Raw genomic sequence first — 18,377 nt, 5'->3', positions numbered from 1 at the left:
TTATATATTTTAACATTATAGCACAGACGCCTCGACTTCTTCGGCGGTACTGTGCTTCCGAACAATTTGCCACTGGTGGTGGAAAGGTGGGCTGCAACAAGTTAAAATTCATTAGTGACACCTCGTGTGTTTGACTACCATGTATGACCATATTTCATCAATCGAAATGAGTGATTTAAGAAGCATATTAGGTGAAGTGGCACCACTTGGAAGCACAGTACCTGCAGGCTTTCATTACCATATCTGATTTTAAAGCTCAAATTACGGACATTTTAAAGAATGAGATAGGAGAATGTCGATGCTTCACTGTATAATGTGGTGTTATACTTATATTCATTAACTTGACCTTCTCTCCCCAGCAACCCCCCCGGAAAGCCTCACCTTCCCTCCTATTTCTTACCCTACCTTTTTTACCCTACCCTCCAATCTCCCCCCCCCCCCAATCCCATTCAATCTTGTCCACTCTAGCTCAAATTTATCCCCTTGCGCCACTTTGCCTTTTATGTTCTTGCCTTGTTTGTGTCTTGTATGTTTGTTTTTAAATGCTGCCATTTTGGCCAGGTCTTGCTCAAAAAAGAGATCATTGATCTCAAGTGACTACCTGGTAAAATAAAGGTTAAATAAATAAATAAATACGACCAAAGGGTCCTGTATCCTGCTGGTTTTTCTATTTTATCTGGTAGTTGATTACATTCAGCTGGTGTCCCAGGTCTCCCCTGATTACACCAGCTGAAAGTAATTAACTACCAGGTAGATTAGAAACCCAGCAGGACTCTGACTCCTGAGGACCCAGATTAAGAACCACTGATTTACAGAGACCGTCCCACAACTAGAAGCTCTCAGGTTCAATCCCCATGACAGCCATGTGTCCTGTTGAAGTGTCCTTAAGCAAGACACTGAACCTCTTCTTCTGCTCTAGTTAAGAGCTTCAGTTCCATGCCTAAAATGTAAATGTTACCTACATACTCATATCTGAGTCTGATGAATGCAGTTTTGCTGAGATGCTGTAGGTCACAATGTGTATTAACTTGTGGTAAGTGTTGAGGTGATGTTGGTCCTAGAGTTTGCTGGAACAACTGGAGTTGAATTGCCTCGCTCAAAGGCTCCTCCGCAGTAACTACTGATGGAGGAGGGGGTGTTACTCCTTTCCTTGTCCACCCGGACTTTCCCAGCCGGTCTTGGGATTCAAACTGGCGGTCCTCTGGTCACTGGTGTCACTTCCTGGATGATGCGCACAGAGGGAAGCTGCAGCCCCTATAACGGATGAGAGGAACGCTGAAACAATATGCTATTCAAGCTGATGCTACCACTGTCAGGTGTGGGTTACACTCATGGTTTTATATTTAGTTTGGCCACCTCTGTGTTGTTGGGCCTAACACCATGGGAGACTGCTGAGTGAATGTGGAGTAATATGTACAGTGTGCTGTCCATAGTATGTTCTGCAATGACCCTTTGTCCTCTATAGTGTCAGTGCTTCATGTGTCTGTATGTACAGTGGAACCCGGAAACTGTTAATACGTTGCAGCATCAATTTCTCCAAGACAGATTCCTCTATATTTATTACTCTTGGTGATTAAAGTGATTGTGATTATCATGAGGAGATAATTTGCAGATTTTCTATGCATCGATTGTCTGGTTTGGATTTTTGTTTGTTACTTTTGTTTGTTTTGGACTGAGATGGGTTTATAAGCCCCTTGGTTTTTTTTATCTGACATGCATAAATATGTCATTTTTCTCTTTTTTTTTTTTTTTATCATCATTGTATTACTGTTTTATCACTTCTGTTCTATGTTTTATGACTATGTAAATAAAAAAAACTATCTAAACTAACTGACTCACTCACTCACTCTTATACCTGTCTATTTGCAGATGTATACACAGATGCATGGATGTAGGTTTCTGCATGTATGGTTATGTCTGCGCACAAGCTCTCTCTCTCTGTCTCTCTCTCTCTCTCACACACACACACACACACACACACACACACACACACACCAAGCCCAGTAGCGAGTTGAGTGGGACATCCTGTCTCAGGAGGGTGAGGGGTATTGTTATGCTTGAACCTGGTTAAGTCGATTACTCAACAGCGCCCTGGGGAGAGGCCTTCTGCAGCGTCCAAAAGAAACACTGCACACTGCAGATAGATTCCTAGCCACAACACACACTCCTCCACAACACACACATCCTCAGCGGTACCTTCCCCCAAGCATGGGAAAAAGCACCGTTGAGGCCGCCCTGGTTCTTCTCCAGTTCTGGGTCTGGCAGTATTCATTATCTCCATTGATTTCAGCTACATCTTAAACTCAATGTCTTGGCTGAGCCATGTTTCTCAGCGAAACTGAGAAAAACTGTTTTTTTCCTCCTGTCTCGACAAAAATTTGTTGGTACAGAGGTGAACTGCAGATCTTTAAGCGCCTTTTATTGGTGTCATTTTTGTTGACATGAACGCTCAACCCTAGTCATGACCTTTAACCTGAATACTGATACCTTATGATGTGATTTCTCTTTTTGCTAAACAGTGAATATAGAGAACAATGCAGATGTGTTAATATCCATTACATCTATTACATTGTTGCCTAATGTTATTCATCATCTCAGCAAACTGACAAGAGAAACACTAAGATAGATGCCTAGCCACACTTCAGTTCAGTTCAATTCAATATGTATAAAATTCTATTGATTTTTCCTATAGTCTATTTATAGTCTATTTTCCATAGTAGCGTGATATTTTCAACTTTTGTGTCCTTCTAAAATGTCTAATAGGATTAGTACAGTTGTTTTTGTAAGCGTAAGCCTACTTGTTTTCACTTACTCGTCTGAAGCAGACCTATGTGTAGTGTTGGCAAACTGTTTCACAAAAGTTTTACACAACTTAGCGTGCTTTCTAAAAAAAACGGCCGGTGATTGTTTTGATAGAAAAGGGTGACCGATGCCTCCCTCGGCTCTTTCTGTACACAACCTCCCGACCCTTGGCTCTGTCCGAGCAAACACAGTCTGCACGCAATGCACAATGATTAACCCGCAGATCGTCTATTGAGGCGAGGAATCACTCAATACCAAATACGCTGGCTCACTTTCCAGTCTCCAAAAGTAGGCGCGAAGCCTCCTAGGCCCGCCCCCCCTCCTCCCCCTCTACTAACAAGGTCTCAGAAAAGAAAACCAAACAATACATATAATGCTTTTTTATCAGACCACACTGAGCACATAAACATAGCCTACATGTCAGGAGATTGACTTCACAACTCAGAGAAAAGTAGGCTACATCCAAAGTGCACATGAATGTGACACTGCTGTCCCAGTAGCTAGTAGAAAAGTGTAGAAAAGTTTCTGAGCACCACCAAAACTTTGATCTATGATTTTACACTATTTGTTTTTATAACTTCACTTGTTACAATTGTAAATGTAGTGTAATTTAAATCCGACATCCTGCATTTGGTTTACTATTTTGGCTAGCTTGACATCTTGGCTTACCTTAGCCTTGCTAGCCATCACGTCATGTTAGCTTGCTAGCAGTTATCTTATTGTTTTTCTCTTTTCCATATTTCAGTACGGTGCTTGGCCTTCTTGTGTGGCTGTGAGGATCCTCAGATTATCACCATGCTGTCACTGCACCAGCTTTGGGGCAAACAAGAGGACAAAACTGATTTCTCACTATACATAGCCATTACCATATAGTGATCGGATGGAAAAAAAAAATGTGTAAATGTACATTTTAGCTCTCGATTATTTTTAATTTGTAATTTGGCCCAAGTAAATGTGTTTCAAAGACATTTGTAACAGTTGGCTATTTTTCATTAAACTTGTCCATTTAGAGCGGACCCTGGTTCGCTCTTTGTGGTTCCTGGAAATAGGAGCAGAGTGAGACCTCTTTACTTTGTCATCCTCTCTGGATTAACCCGTAGATGATAGGCCAGTCGACCGGCCCCATTGGCTTGCACCGCAGAAAGAATGAAGGTTGTGGTGGTGTGTGTGTGCGTGTGTGTGTGTGTGTGTGTGTGTGTGTGTGTGTGAGGGGGCAGAAGAGGTTAATTTGTCTCATGCATGACTTGTTTTGCGTGCCAAGCTTATCCATATCTTCTTTCCTCATAAACTAAAAAGAAGGATACTGGAAGGTTTCTATAGGCCAAATGTCTCAGTAAAACTATAAAGTATACATAAATATCCTAGGGATATTATTGGAATATTATTGTGATGCCATAACAGTATGCATAAACAATAAGGTCGCTATTAAATTAACTCACTAAACACACTACATACATTAAGTCCTTATAGGAATAGCCATATTACAGATATAGAACGTTTTTGTTAACACCCAAAAAAAAAAGTAATAAAATGAAATAAAATAAAATAAAATAAAATAAATAGGGCTACAGCTCACATAGGCTATAGTAGCCTACTTAACAATATAATTTGAACAATGTTTAACAAAATTACAAAAATGGACACAAAAACACATTTACACCTACTGATAACATTCGCTAGGAATAATATTCTGAGATACCAAATGTATATGTTGGATATGCCTGCAGACAGACTATAATGTCAACAGCCCAAATACTTTTTGGGGGGGTAAACATTTGTACATTTTCAAACATGTGAGAAGTTGTGAGAAGTATTTTTTTTTTTGCAATATGGGTCAAGCCACGACCCAGCCAGGCATTTGAAATGGTTTCTCTCCATGTCTTCTTCCTCCTTGGACTTGGCTATTTGCTCTCAGTCGGAGCCTTGTATCCTATGACACCTTCGTGCCCCGACAGAGAGAGGCAGAGAGAGAGAGGTGACAGATAGATGGATGACCGAGATATTTCCGCACGCAACTATTGTTATTGCTGCGGAGCGCAAATACTGGCTTGCATAAGGACTGGGGTTTGGTGAGAGGGAGGGGAGACCATTAGCTCAGTTACTAATCTGGTATTCACGCCAGGTCAGGAGGGGAAGGTGATCCAATAACCCCCACTACCCCCCACTCCACCCCACCCCACCCCACCCTCCACACACACCCAGATACACACACAAAAACACACTGAGAGGAACAGAGAGAATGTCTCCCCCAGCATTTTCTTCTTGTCTGGGTGGAAAAGCCTCTGAAAAAAGCATTCAGACCATTGTGGGGCACTACAACTCTCCACTGAAACCCAGACTAATGAGATTGTTTAAGGTTGGATAGCAGCCTCACAAAGTGGGGTGACATCCCAAACTGTTCAGTAGCAGGGGAAACTCTGATACACACGCACGCACACACGCACGCACACACACACACACACACACACACACACACCATCCAATTCCTCCTTCTCCTTCTCTCTCTACCCAAGCCTATTTGTGAATACAATAAAGCAAATTGCACATGTACTTCACAATATGATATTGAGATATCATATATCTTAAAAAATGAGATACAACGCGTTCAACTCATGATAATACCATGACAACTGGGTGCTGGATCCTTAAAGTAGTAGTAGATAATAAAAAAGAAACTAGGACTGCACTCCAAATTGACTTTTTATTTGCCACACAGACGTTTCGGGCAAGACGCCCTTCTTCAGCGTGTGTAAATTACCAATACACACGCTGAAGAAGGGCGTCTTGGGTGGAAGGGTGTCCCGAAACGTCCGTGTGGCAAATAAAAAGTCAGTTTGGAGTTCGATATCATATATCTGAAATATATATGAGATATGCGTTTTAAATTATACAAAAATTGTCCATAAAATGTATTTGTAGCCTACATGTAGATGAGATATTCACACAATGTATATATTTGGTGTATATATACATTTTGGAGTTTGGTGATACAGTTTCTTCTTAAGTATATGTGAAAAGTAGTTTTTCTGCTCAGGCATGTTGCTCAATGTTAGTGTGTGTTGTGTGTGTGGTTACATGTGGCAGACATATCAGTGCTGGTTGTTCAGCTGATCTTGGAGCCTGTGGTGACCCATTGACCCTGTTATCTATGGATTCACACTCTGTTTTGACCTGAACTGATGACACTTCCATTTGACCCTGCCCTCTAAAATAGTGCAATCACCTGTTGCACAACCTGGATCTTTTGATCAACTACGGCCTTATCTGTTTTTTTCTCTTTATTTATCCAGAGTTACAAATGGACTCTGCTTAGCACCAATGTAGAGGTAAATAAAAAGTTGAGTGAACTACGACCTCCAGTAAGTGACTATGATGAGGCAAACAACCACAGATTTAACCAAAAATCAATTATATTTTCAGAAAAGCATTCATTTATTAATTTAATTCCCCTTAAAAGACCCCATCTTAATATAACTTACATCAGTTTGATACTCCTTACTATGATGTATACCATGACTTTATATCATTACGATTTGTGTCAGGCTAAAAAGTTGGGTAAACTTCCCTGAGCATCCCTGGTGCCTAATATATCTGTTGATTGTTAAAAATTATTGATGTTGTTTGAGTCTATTTCCCAGTGTTTCAAAGAAAAAAATAAACTATAATCATTTCTTTTAAATTTTCTTTGAAACCTTGGTGATTGGACTTGAATGCAATGTGTTCACTGTGCTCCTGTATTCTGGGAGTCACCCTTAAACCTGAAAATCACACTATTGCAGAAACCTACGGTGGGTTAGTATAACAAAAAGAACAGAATTAGACAAGCAAGGAAAACATTAAACTCTGTAACTACAACCTGAAGAGTAACTTTATTCTCCAAACACAATAAATATACAGAAATGTGTCTGATGTGTTTGTGATCTTCAGATTCGGTGCAAAGGCACAGTGCGGGAGAGCCAACAGACAGCAGACCCTGCATATCACTCAGCATAGTGTATAGACCTCCAGCACTGTGTGCATTCAGTCAGCGTGGCACGCAGTCGGCGGCAGCCACAACACCATGAAATGAGCACTTTCATGCCCTGGATGCAGTGTAACCCAAATGAAACAACAGGTTGTATACTTTTTTAACCTCAAATTGAATATTTTGCCAAGATCTCATACCATAAAAAATATATTAATTAATTCAACATTAGCGAGTGTCTAACTTAATCATACCCATTTGAGCCCCATATTACTTCCTTTTCATAATATAGTGAATGGGATATGATGTAAGTTTATCTTAGGTCACAGGCAACATTCATGTGAGGTGTCATGACCTGCAGTCTAACATAATCCTATTAAGGTTTGCCCGATAGAGCACACGCAAGGCCAGGAGCCTGTTCACTGATGTACTACTGGTCAAGGCATTTCTCCCTTCAATAGGCCAACTAAATGCCCAAAATGTAGATGTAAAACTGCATTTACATCTTAGGCATTTAGTTGTTGCATTTACACTGAATGCAACAGTAGATTAAGCCTAAATTCCTTGATCACTAATGTAACAAGTAACCAATAGTAAGGACTCCAATGGTCAAAGCCACAATGTCCAAGCAAGGGAAATTTCCATTTTGCCCCCTCCTCAGAGGTCAGCTACAGAGCAGGTAGGGATTCAGTGTCTTGCTCAAGGACACTTCAGCAGATATTTGCCAAGGCTTTAACCCTGGTTCTCCAGTTGAAGGATGGACTCTCTCTCCACCAACTGGATGGAAAGGGTAGAAGTGGAGAAGAAATTAGACATTTTCTTTGTTTTGTCAGGGAGGAAGAGGCGTCACTTCTCAAACGTGGTGGCTTGTCCCTGGTTACCACCGACATTCGTGCTCCAGACTTTCCAAGACTGAGCTCTAGGAGGTGTGGTCTGGGTTGTGTATGTGAAAAAAAGCAAATCTTCTTTATTCAAACAATCCTTGGTGTTTGGTTTTCCACTTTCAACCACGCCATCAAAAGTGCTGCCATATCAGCCTAAAAGGGAAGGGAACAGTGGCCATGCAAAATGCCCAAAAAGTCTAATGGGCATCTTTTCCCATGCTTTAAGAGGCTGTTCCCATGTCTAAAGTATCTAATTTTGCACATTGTGAGGTGTCACCAACCTGCATCGCTTTCAGTTTCTGTCTTACAGTTACTGAGTAACACAGAGAACCATTTCAGATAGGAAAACCTGCCTCCATCGGTTCACTAATATAGAATAACCATAACCAACCAAAGCAAGCAAGAGCAAGCATGTGCAGCCACCTATATACTGTATGCACATACACACACACACTCACACCAGGAAACAGCAGCACACACCTGCTCTGAAGGTGTGTGCGTGACAGGCCTTTGCGTGAGTTCAACCTCGCTGCCTTCACAGTCATTAGACCTGCTTTCATCTCAGACGATGGGATTCTTTAGGAAGGGTATGGCTGTGGGCAAAACATTTTTTCAGTTTTTTTTTTTTTTCCTGTTCTGTAAAATGGACACCAGCAACGTAACACAGCAAAATAACACCAAATATGTCCATTCTGTCACTTAGCTCTCCCTTCCCCATGCCTTTCCACTGCAGTCTTGCACAGCAGAGCCACTCACCACTTTCCCGTAGTAGTAGGCTGAAATCCCACTACGGGAATCTCTTTAATCTCCTCAAGAAGCACCTCACGTCACCCTCTGCCCACTGAATCACATCCCTTCTCACCACATCCTTCCTCCTCTACTTGCTCCAATTTGCTCTCATTAGAAAACTACATTCCTCTCTCTCTCCTCAGCTTTTATTTTTAATTCTTTTACTAGCACTTTTCTCACAGGAATGTTGACCCTTGCACTCCTGGTTGCTTGTCATGACGGTGATCCAAGCTTATTCTACTGTTGCATTTGTTATAAGTCGCTCTGGACAAGGACATCAGCCAAATGGCTAAAATGTGAAATTTGAAACGTCAACAGCTCCATTGGAGATAAAGTATGGTTTTCAGCACAGTGGTGTGACATTTACCGCTGGCCTCTACTGCTTGTGTCTCCTGCTGTGAGCGCTGCTCACCTGTTGTGATCTGACTGCGGTCACACAGACTCCTGCAGCCTGAACACTCACTGAGAATGTAGCCCGGTCTCACCTCGGGCTTTCCAGAATCACAGGCACTTTAATCTTTAATCAAGTTAACTTTCAGGACTGAGGATCACTTTAATCATTGAATGTTTTAACTTTGCACGCTGAGGATCAGAATCAGAATCATTGTGATTGCTGAATACAACAAATGTATAGGAATTTGTCTTGGAGACAAACACGGTACAAAGACAGCAGGACATCACATGTAGTGCAAATGGAAACTGTATAAACAGTCCACTGTACATATTGCCCTGCGTACATATGTATACAGTCAATATTCTACTGCTGTGTGATCATGCAGTGTGGCATACAGTATGCAGCTGTACAGGAGTAAGAGGGCTTTACAATTCACACTGATCTGAATCTCAATTAAAATTCCCTGAGCCATCATTTCAGTTACACTAGTGTTATTGTTGAGTATGGCTGATTTGAGGATATCCATGTCTGATAAAAAAGATGGATTCTATAGACCTGTATGAGTTAGGGTTAGTGTCTTGGACAAGGGGTTCCCAAACATTTTTATGTCAAGGGCCCTCAAGTATAGCTACAACTTAGGCCACGGCCCCTATCTGCCTATTGATCAGATTTTTTTCTGCGGGACCTCCATCTGAAAAAAGATATTTGTTGTTTGATATGATTTGGTACAGAACTGGACAAAGGGAGATAACAGTGGGGAAAGTTAAGCCACCACTCAAATTAGACATTCCTATATCATTCTCTCACTGTCCTAATTTCAAGTGAATTAATTAGTGAAATGAAACTATTTCTCATTTTGAAACTGAAACCTCCTCAAGGACCCTTGGGGGTCCCCGGGCCCCACTTTGGCACCCACTGCCTTAGAGAAAGGTTGACAAGTTCCCTTTGTTTTATAAGCTCTACATTTCGTAACTTGTTTTTTACTTCACAAGTTGGCATTGCCACGACTGCCGTTCGGTGGATTTCAGCTTGTGTAGCCTACTCCGGCTCCGCCGTGTTGCATGCCTGCATGAATGAAGCCTGAGTGGCAGATTGCATGACTCCAAAGCCCCAAGATCCTCGCATTTACAGAAGCTATAGCGCTCAAATATGTGCACCTCCGTGCCCAAGGAGGGAAAAAAAGAGAGTCTCACGTCCTGCGCTCTTTGTTCTGCGAGTTTAAGACCCTTGTGTCTTTTCCAGAGGCTGCAGCCTTCGCGTGACTTGACCAAGCAGATTTAGGATTGTCCAGAAGACCGAGACCCTCCCCTCTGGACGGCAGCTCCGCTTCTCACGCAACCTGCAGCACCAGAGGCGCAGCGCCGAGGCGCGCGGCGAGAGTCCCCGGAGAGCACACACACAACCCGGGTGGATACACCGAGCGCTGAGCAACGAGGATTACGCAAAAATACATAAACAAATAAACTTTAACAGACAGGAGACATTTGGTTTAGTAGACTCGGCGTCTTCCCTTGACTTTCTATACAGGTTTGATATAGTTTTTGTGGAGGTAAAAGAGGGTTTCATTCTAAAACGTGACCCGTTGAAAAAATGCTGCCTTAAATTCATGAATGAATATTTCTGAAACACAACTGACTTGTCCTCAGAAATAAGTAGCCTATTTTTATGAGTCTTAAAAAGATGAATAGTAGCCAATCTCGTAATGTGCCTTAACTTCATATCGCCAGTCATTTTGAAGGATGTCATGTGTCAAGGATCGGAAAAGAAAATATCTCATTTTCGAATGAAACTCTTAAAAAAATGTATCTGCTGTTGGTGATCTCCAAAAAACGAATCAATATGTGTTATTTTTCTCCCCAAATGGCGAAGACAAACATTGTGGACACACTACCATCAGGGTATACCTGTTAATTCTAATTCATGCACAAGTGTATGATTTACAGAATAAAGGGGATTTGAGTATTGCTGAATAAATCAGGCTCATCTGCCTATATGCTCACCCATAGATGTAGCCTGGGTAACATTTTCAAAGTTAGGCTATGAGGCAATTCCCTTTAGTTTATGGCTCCTTGACATGCGTCTTTGATTTACTGTATAATAAAGGCGAAACAGGAAGCACAAGTCAAGATGACAAGCCAATGTACCTGTGAAGGTTAGCCACCTGTTGTTGTTTTTTTATTATTATTTTCATATTTTGAACCAAGATTATATTTGACCATTACATAACTTATAAAATGGGCCTATGGTGTAGTACCTATTAGAAATAATACAAAAAGTTACCTTTTTGTTTTTTTTATTATTAAAATTATCAGACAAAACAATACTTATTTATCATCCGAATGTTTCCTTCAAGGGATGATCACATGTCCTGTGAGTTTTGTTCCAAAATTAGATATTTACCTTTTTGGAAAAGTGCCAACTGCTCTTACAAAATGAACGACGGGACAATATTACAACAAATGACAGAAATTTACAGACTGGATCCTCTATAGTGTAGAGATATTGAGCGGTGGACTTCAGGTATGGTGACTTTTTTTTTTCTTTCACAAAATAGATAATAATAATAATAATGGATGTATGTACAGTAGCCTACTATAGCTATTTATACTGCGGGTCCTCATTCCAAACCATTGCAGTCCTCAGTTGTATTTGGCTGCGGTCTGATTAAGAATACTCTGGAGTACAATAAAATGCTCAGTGACTGATTTCATGCCCAAATTCCTATAGCAAACCAAGAAACTGCTCTGCTTCACGTTCGGGCCCTTCAATTGTAGGGTTTCTCCAAGCTACAGCTGCTGCTGACATCAGTTAGATATATGGCATAGCAAATGAGCCCATTTACGACCTGTGGTGGCTGTCCAGCGGTAGGCGTTGGGCTCTACCTAATGCTGAGAGCTGATTACTGAGCCATAAATGTGCACACCTTACCTGAAGCAAGTCACCTTAACTGAAAATGCGCTGACACTGACTTAGAATTCAACTAATATATGTTTTGTCGTTTCAGATGGAAAGGTTGTGAATGTTTAACATCTTTACAATAGCCTACGTGTCGTATTAATCGCCCCTTGTACATTAGAAGTTGTATGATGCTCAGGTAACGCTTTGATTCAGAAAAATGGCCCATGGTTCACACCTTCCCTTGCTGAAAAACAGGGACCGTACATCTGATGGTTGTGTGTTGTGTGCGTAAAAGTTGGTGCGTAAAATCCTTCGGGTGTATGACCCTGGTAGTGAGCATGTTAAATCATCAAAACAGAAGTAAAGCAGATTAGAGACGACGTAGAAAGAATGCCACGATAGGCCTGTCCATTTTCTGATTCCACTTTGAGAGAGGCTTTCACCTTTACAGCAACTCCATTTACATTCCAGCTTCAGTAAAGCTGCTCAGTGGTCAGCAGCAGACTGTGGTTGAACTGGACAGATCCCAGGTGTGAATTTGTGCAACTGTGTTTAAGTTTTTTTGTTTGTTTGTCTTTTCTATCTTGTGAAGGAATAGGCATACTGTGAGAACACCAGGACACTGGTTGTCCGTGATTGTGTCCTTGTCAGAAAATAATGCCTGATAACGACTGGGCTTTTCATGGAAAATGTGTTTGCGTTTAAGTTCAACAAGCCCCCTTTCACATGAAGTGATCAGAAATGAAATTACTGTAGGATTTTGTATTTCTCAAATGGCATGCATCTCAGAGAGCCACCAAGGAATGTGAAACAGGGTGCTGCTGTACAGTAGCTTAAGCAGCATGCCTAGTCAACCTTCCCTGGATAAATAAAGGTTGAACAAGAGGAGAAAGAGAAATGGTATTGAACTCGTCTACCCTTGCACTCCAGCAGTGCTGACCGAGGACTCCCCCCCTCCTTCCCCCAGCATCCTCTTCAAAGGGGAGGTGAGGGTTTGATCACTGTGCGCTCTCACGCAACTGGTCAATCTTTAACTCCAGTGGAGAACTAACAGGTACAAGCACGCAATGGCATTTGACTGTTTCATCAGGACTTAGATCTGCCTGGGTGGCTGTCACCCCAAACCTTGATTTTATTGTATTGTAGCCTACGAGGCAAACACTGTTGACGTTAGTCGACTAGAAAGTTATACTTACAGTGTGTATATGCGGTGCTTAACAGTGAGTTTATATGGACCTTATCGTATTTTATGGTAGGCTATTTTCTATTTCCCTCAGTAGCACTATAATATCCCTATGCTATTCCAAATGACACTTATAGGCTACTATCATAGGACTATTTCTTGTTACTGTTGGCCAATTAAACCCCCTTTCCCTTTATCACACAACATTGACAACCAATACGCTTCCCTACTGATCCAGGACACCAGTTTAAAATAATCATGTCATTGTGTCAAAGGATTAGATTGTCCGTAACATGGTTTGTTTTGTGACATTTACGCTTGATTAAAACTCCACAGCTTTGGCTCTTGTGCCACTCTCCACAGATTGATCAATAAAGGCCAGATTCAATATTTAAGATTTAAGATAATAAACTGAAACATATAGGATATGGAGTAACCTGGTGGATTAGATTAGGTTAGATTAGATGAAACGTTAATCACGGGTATGTAGCCCACTTGTTTGCAATATTTGAGTGTTGGAAACGGTGAATAGCTCAACTTCCAGTTCGAAAGATAAACAATAGCAATTGTATGACTGGATATAAATTACATCACACATTAGGGAAAAGCCAAAAAGGCAAGTCTATGACTGTGCTTTTTGCCATTCAGTTAAAATGCACCTATAAATCATACTCTGCACCATCGTAGTTGTAGAGAAACCAAGAGGTATTTTATTGTAGCGACAGGGTTATTCACAGGTGGCTGTTGTGTTTTTGTCACTATATCAAGTCATAAACTATGAAACATAAAACGCAATTAGGCTATAAAGTTAAACGATAAAAGCTTTTTAAAAACACACAAAAAAAAAAAAAACAAGTTTGAAACTTATAAAGTCGGATATATTGTGGTTTTAAACACGTTGAAATGTGTTCAGTTTTATTACTTTAATATTTCGTGCGCTGGGATAATACGATATTTTGTCGGATATAGCCTACACACGCCTCCTCTACACGAAACTTTATTGATGTCTAGCAAAGAGAGAGAGAGAGAGAGAGAGAGAGAGAGAGAGAGAGAGAGAGAGAGAGAGAGAGAGAGATATTACGTCATGAACAACAACCAATGAAGCTGTGGAGCGCACTATAAAGCAAGTGCCCATTCTCTCTTTTGGGTACACTAGGAGAGCAAACTCGGACAATAACTATACTATCCGATATTTTTGATCACTTTCAAAGTACTTCTTGGATCGCAGCAGACTGCTCCCTTTGCTCTGCGACGAAGGTAAGCTTAATTTATTATATTGTCACTGAATGATTTATAACTAAGCAGCCAATATCAGAGATTTGAGAAGAGTGGTGAGTGGAGATTTTTCTGCAAACACCGTTATGCGGTTTACAAGTAGAGGTTTTATCTTTGCAGCTGTACCTTTTTAAAAATATGTTATTCCTTGCCACCATTGTGTTTTATTCATGGGTTTCTGTCTGTCATAGTGTGTCACTGATAAACTGCAATGGTTTGCATAGCATTTGAAGTTAAAGTTAAAGTTACCATTAAAGTTACCAAGTATTGTCATGAGGTATGTAAGTATCGTTAAATCAACAACAAACACATGCTGTTTTACAGTCCTACACAAATCACTCCAAGCGTATTGTGCATGTATTCAACATGTTGCACAACAGTTCTCCTCCCTCCCTTCACTACTCTAACGCCCCTCCTATTTAATTTCCAGGTTGTGTAGAAGCCAGAAAAAAAGGAGTTGTCATCATGGCGCTAATGATACTACCCTTCATTGGCTCAGTGTCAGTATCTGAGAGTTTGGTGGCCATGGCAACGGTGTGTCTGGTCTACCTGATCCTCAAGTTTCTCCACACTGAGATCCCCGAGGGGCTGCGTCGGCTCCCGGGACCGAAGCCCCTTCCCATCATTGGAAACGTGCTGGAAGTGGGCAGCAAACCCTACCTCAGCCTGACTGCCATGAGCAAGCGCTACGGCCCCGTGTTTCAGATCCAGATCGGCATGCGCCCCGTGGTCGTGCTGAGCGGCAACGATATGATTCGACAGGCTCTCATCAAGCAAGGGGAGGACTTTGCCGGCAGACCTGACCTGTACAGCTTCCAGTTCATCAACGACGGCAAGAGTCTGGCCTTCAGCACGGACCAGGCCGGCGTGTGGCGCGCCCGCCGCAAGCTGGCCTTGAGCGCCCTACGCTCTTTCTCCAGCCTGGAGGGCACCACCCCAGAGTACTCCTGCATGCTGGAGGAGCACATCTGCAAAGAGGGAGAGTACCTGATCAAACAGCTGAAGACCGTCATGAAGGCCGACGGCAGCTTCGACCCCTTCCGCCACATCGTCGTGTCCGTTGCCAACGTGATCTGTGGAATGTGCTTCGGCCGGCGCTACAGCCACGACGACCAGGAGCTGCTCAGCTTGGTGAACCTCAGCGATGAGTTCGGTCAGGTGGTGGGCAGCGGCAACCCCGCAGACTTCATCCCCATGCTTCGTTTCCTGCCCAGTGTGACCATGAAGAAGTTTGTGGACATCAATGCCCGCTTCAACACATTTGTCCAAAAGATCGTCAGTGAGCACTACGCCACTTATGACAAGGTAAACGGCACACTGGATCATTTCTGACATCTCATTTAGTCAATTCTACTACCACGTTTTCCATCAAAGATTAGAAATTTGATACTGAATGGCAAAGTATCTGAGAGTTTCTTTACTGAGATTGAGATTTGTCCAATGACCTCTTTTCAGGACAATATTCGTGACATCACTGACTCCCTCATTGATCACTGTGAGGACAGAAAGTTGGATGAGAACTCCAATGTCCAGATGTCAGATGAGAAGATTGTAGGCATTGTCAACGACCTGTTTGGAGCCGGTAAGTTGAATTTCTCTACCTGTGAATGATCATACATGAACACAACATTAACACATTAAATAAAATGACAAGTGTCATAACGGGGGTTATGTTTCTCTCCAAGGTTTCGACACCATCAGCACGGCCCTGTCCTGGTCTGTGATGTACTTGGTGGCTTACCCAGAGATCCAGGAAAGGCTTTACCATGAACTGAGTAAGTGCTGCTGACTGTTTTTTTTTACTAGACTCTGAAATAAAACATCAACTGCCTGTGTCTTAGTTAATTAGTTAACTCATCTGGCATTAGGGTCTTAATCTGTCAGAAGGGTCAATTTGTTTGGATTGAATTGTGTTTTACATGAGATACCTCCTTATAAACACATATCTGGCTGGACTAATACTCAGATAGATGCATGGCCTTTGATGAACTCTGGATATAAAGGGGTACTTGTACTTCTTTGGTGGAAAACTTTGCAGATATGTCAATTAAATGCTGTATTTAATTCATTAGTGGAATCCTGACTATTTAGTCAAGGACAATATCTGTGGTCTGAGACTCTATCACTTCCACAATGCACGCTGCAGTTCCCACCTCATTGCTGTCTAATATTCAACGGACTGCCTTTGTTTCCCACCAGAGGACAAAGTGGGACTGAACCGCACTCCTCTTCTCTCTGATAAACCCAACCTACCTCTTCTGGACGCCTTCATCATGGAGATCTTCCGTCACTCTTCATTCCTGCCATTCACCATCCCACACTGGTGAGAATCATCTGTAGGAGAAAAACATAATATATGACGTTTAGTGGATGCTGTTAAGTGCCTTATATAACCAGAAGTATATACATTGTTAGCATGTGTGGCCCCAGTGGCAGTGTTAGTGCCTGCTCTAACTAGTATAAGTATCAGAACATGTGTGACATACAAATATGCAATGGACTGACCCTTCAACTGGTGTCTCTTTTACAGCACCACAAAAAACACATCTCTAGATGGCTACTTCATCCCCAAAAACACCTGCGTCTTCATCAATCAGTGGCAGATCAACCACGACCCGTAAGTATGATGTATACAATAGCTTTTTCGTCCCTTTTTTTATCTTAATTTATGCAGAGGAAGTTTACAAACCACACATTCACTCCTGGGAGCTGCCCAAGACAACCACAATCAGTGGAGCAGTGGAAGCTTAAGCTCCTTGCTCAAGGGCGCTCCAGTGGTAGATGTAGAGGGAGAGGATAGCAGTCCTTATCCACTTTCCACACCCAATTTTTCCTGAGTGGTCAGGGGATTCAAACGTCCAACTGATCAATTCTCTAATCTCTAGCGTATTTGTACAGTTTATCTTATTTCTTCATTCCCCGCACTTTGCAGTGAGCTGTGGAAAGATCCGTCTTCCTTCAACCCAGAGCGTTTCCTGAGCGCTGATGGCACTGAGTTCAACAAGTTGGAAGGGGAGAAGGTTACGGTCTTTGGCATGGGTAAGCGGCGTTGCATCGGTGAGGTCATTGCACGGAATGAAGTCTACCTCTTCTTGGCGATCCTTGTCCAGAGAGTTCGCTTCCACGCGATGCCCGGAGAGCCACTGGACATGACCCCAGAGTACGGTCTCACAATGAAGCACAAACGCTGCCACCTGAAAGCCACCATACGAGCGAGGAACGAGGAGTGATGCTATTTATCCTCTATACAGGCACTATAGATGGTGCAGACTGACTCTAAAATGGTATGAGTCATGGTCAGATTAAAAGCCAGTGAAAGAGGATGCATGCTTCTCAGAACAGAAGACACTGGATGCTGAATTTGATCCACAGAACTAATGACATTGAAGCAAATAACAGAAATATGTTTGTTGCGGACTGTCAGATGTTGAGGTTTGATTGAACATATCTTTGCAACCTTGATCTTTTTTGGTTTGCTAAGAGATTTGCATGTTTCTACAGGTAGTTGGTGTTTCTCTTTGAAGTACTAGGAGAGACTAGATTCTGATCTACCTTATTGTCTGCTAGTAGACTAAACTGCTCCCATCCAGATGTTATAAAACACAGCACCTCATCCCTGGGGAGAATGAGTTGACTTGGTTCCACTTGGGGATATAATTTTTATTGAATAGGCATTATTATATACTGCCACCAAATGTTTTACTTCTATGACTTATAGTAACAGAAATGTGCATCAAATTCTCTTTCACGTGATCATAGAACTCTGAACTGAACAGATAAAAAAGAATCTTACCTTATCGATACCATTTACACTTGTAAGCTAATTATTTTTATTCCATTATATTGTGGATGTAAGACACTGAAGCTATATTTGTATCCCAAAATGTGATTTTGTGTGTATATCAAGTACTTTTGTAAAGTCATTTTTATGTGCCTAAAATTTGTATATATTTGAGGTGAAATAGTTTTGCTGTGCAGTGATATGATTTATCAGGATACCAAAAGAGTTTCATTGATTCTTTGAATACATTAGTAAACTATTTTGTATTCCAAACTCGTGTAGTAATGATTTTGTAACATGTAACGAAGGATTTGTGTACAGTGCATCCTTTAATCTGTCACAGAAATAAAAGAAAAGAAAGATGTTATAATGATCATTGTTTGTTTGCTTCATTTGAAAGATCTCGC

At 41.7% G+C, this 18,377-nt stretch overlaps 1 protein-coding gene across 1 annotated transcript; it reads left to right on the top strand.

Annotated features, from left to right (window-relative positions):
* Window positions 1-14,066: 14,066 nt before the first annotated feature.
* Window positions 14,067-18,341, top strand: cyp1a (cytochrome P450, family 1, subfamily A). Its single transcript, XM_071537845.1, has 7 exons — window positions 14,067-14,171; window positions 14,620-15,494; window positions 15,645-15,771; window positions 15,875-15,964; window positions 16,389-16,512; window positions 16,720-16,806; window positions 17,122-18,341. Exons 2-7 carry the CDS (start codon window positions 14,655-14,657, stop codon window positions 17,417-17,419), a joined length of 1,566 nt encoding a protein of 521 aa, XP_071393946.1. The 5' UTR covers window positions 14,067-14,171; window positions 14,620-14,654; the 3' UTR covers window positions 17,420-18,341.
* The last annotated feature ends 36 nt before the right edge of the window (window positions 18,342-18,377 follow it).

The sequence above is a fragment of the Centroberyx affinis genome, unplaced genomic scaffold (genome assembly GCF_046629955.1).
Source record: "Centroberyx affinis isolate AG114_WGS23_722 - 3 ecotype Tasmania unplaced genomic scaffold, CSIRO-AGI_Caff_v1 ptg003135l_1, whole genome shotgun sequence".
NCBI lineage: Eukaryota > Metazoa > Chordata > Actinopteri > Beryciformes > Berycidae > Centroberyx > Centroberyx affinis.
This window is presented reverse-complemented; position numbering and strand designations above follow the sequence as displayed.

Excerpts from the sequence above, each read along its gene's own strand:
- cyp1a (XM_071537845.1), top strand. The coding sequence starts at position 14,655 with ATGGCGCTAATGATACTACCCTTCATTGGCTCAGTGTCAGTATCTGAG. Across the intron at positions 15,965-16,388 it reads AAGGCTTTACCATGAACTGA|AGGACAAAGTGGGACTGAAC; the intron begins GTAAGTGCTGCT and ends GTTTCCCACCAG. Across the intron at positions 16,807-17,121 it reads TGGCAGATCAACCACGACCC|TGAGCTGTGGAAAGATCCGT; the intron begins GTAAGTATGATG and ends CGCACTTTGCAG.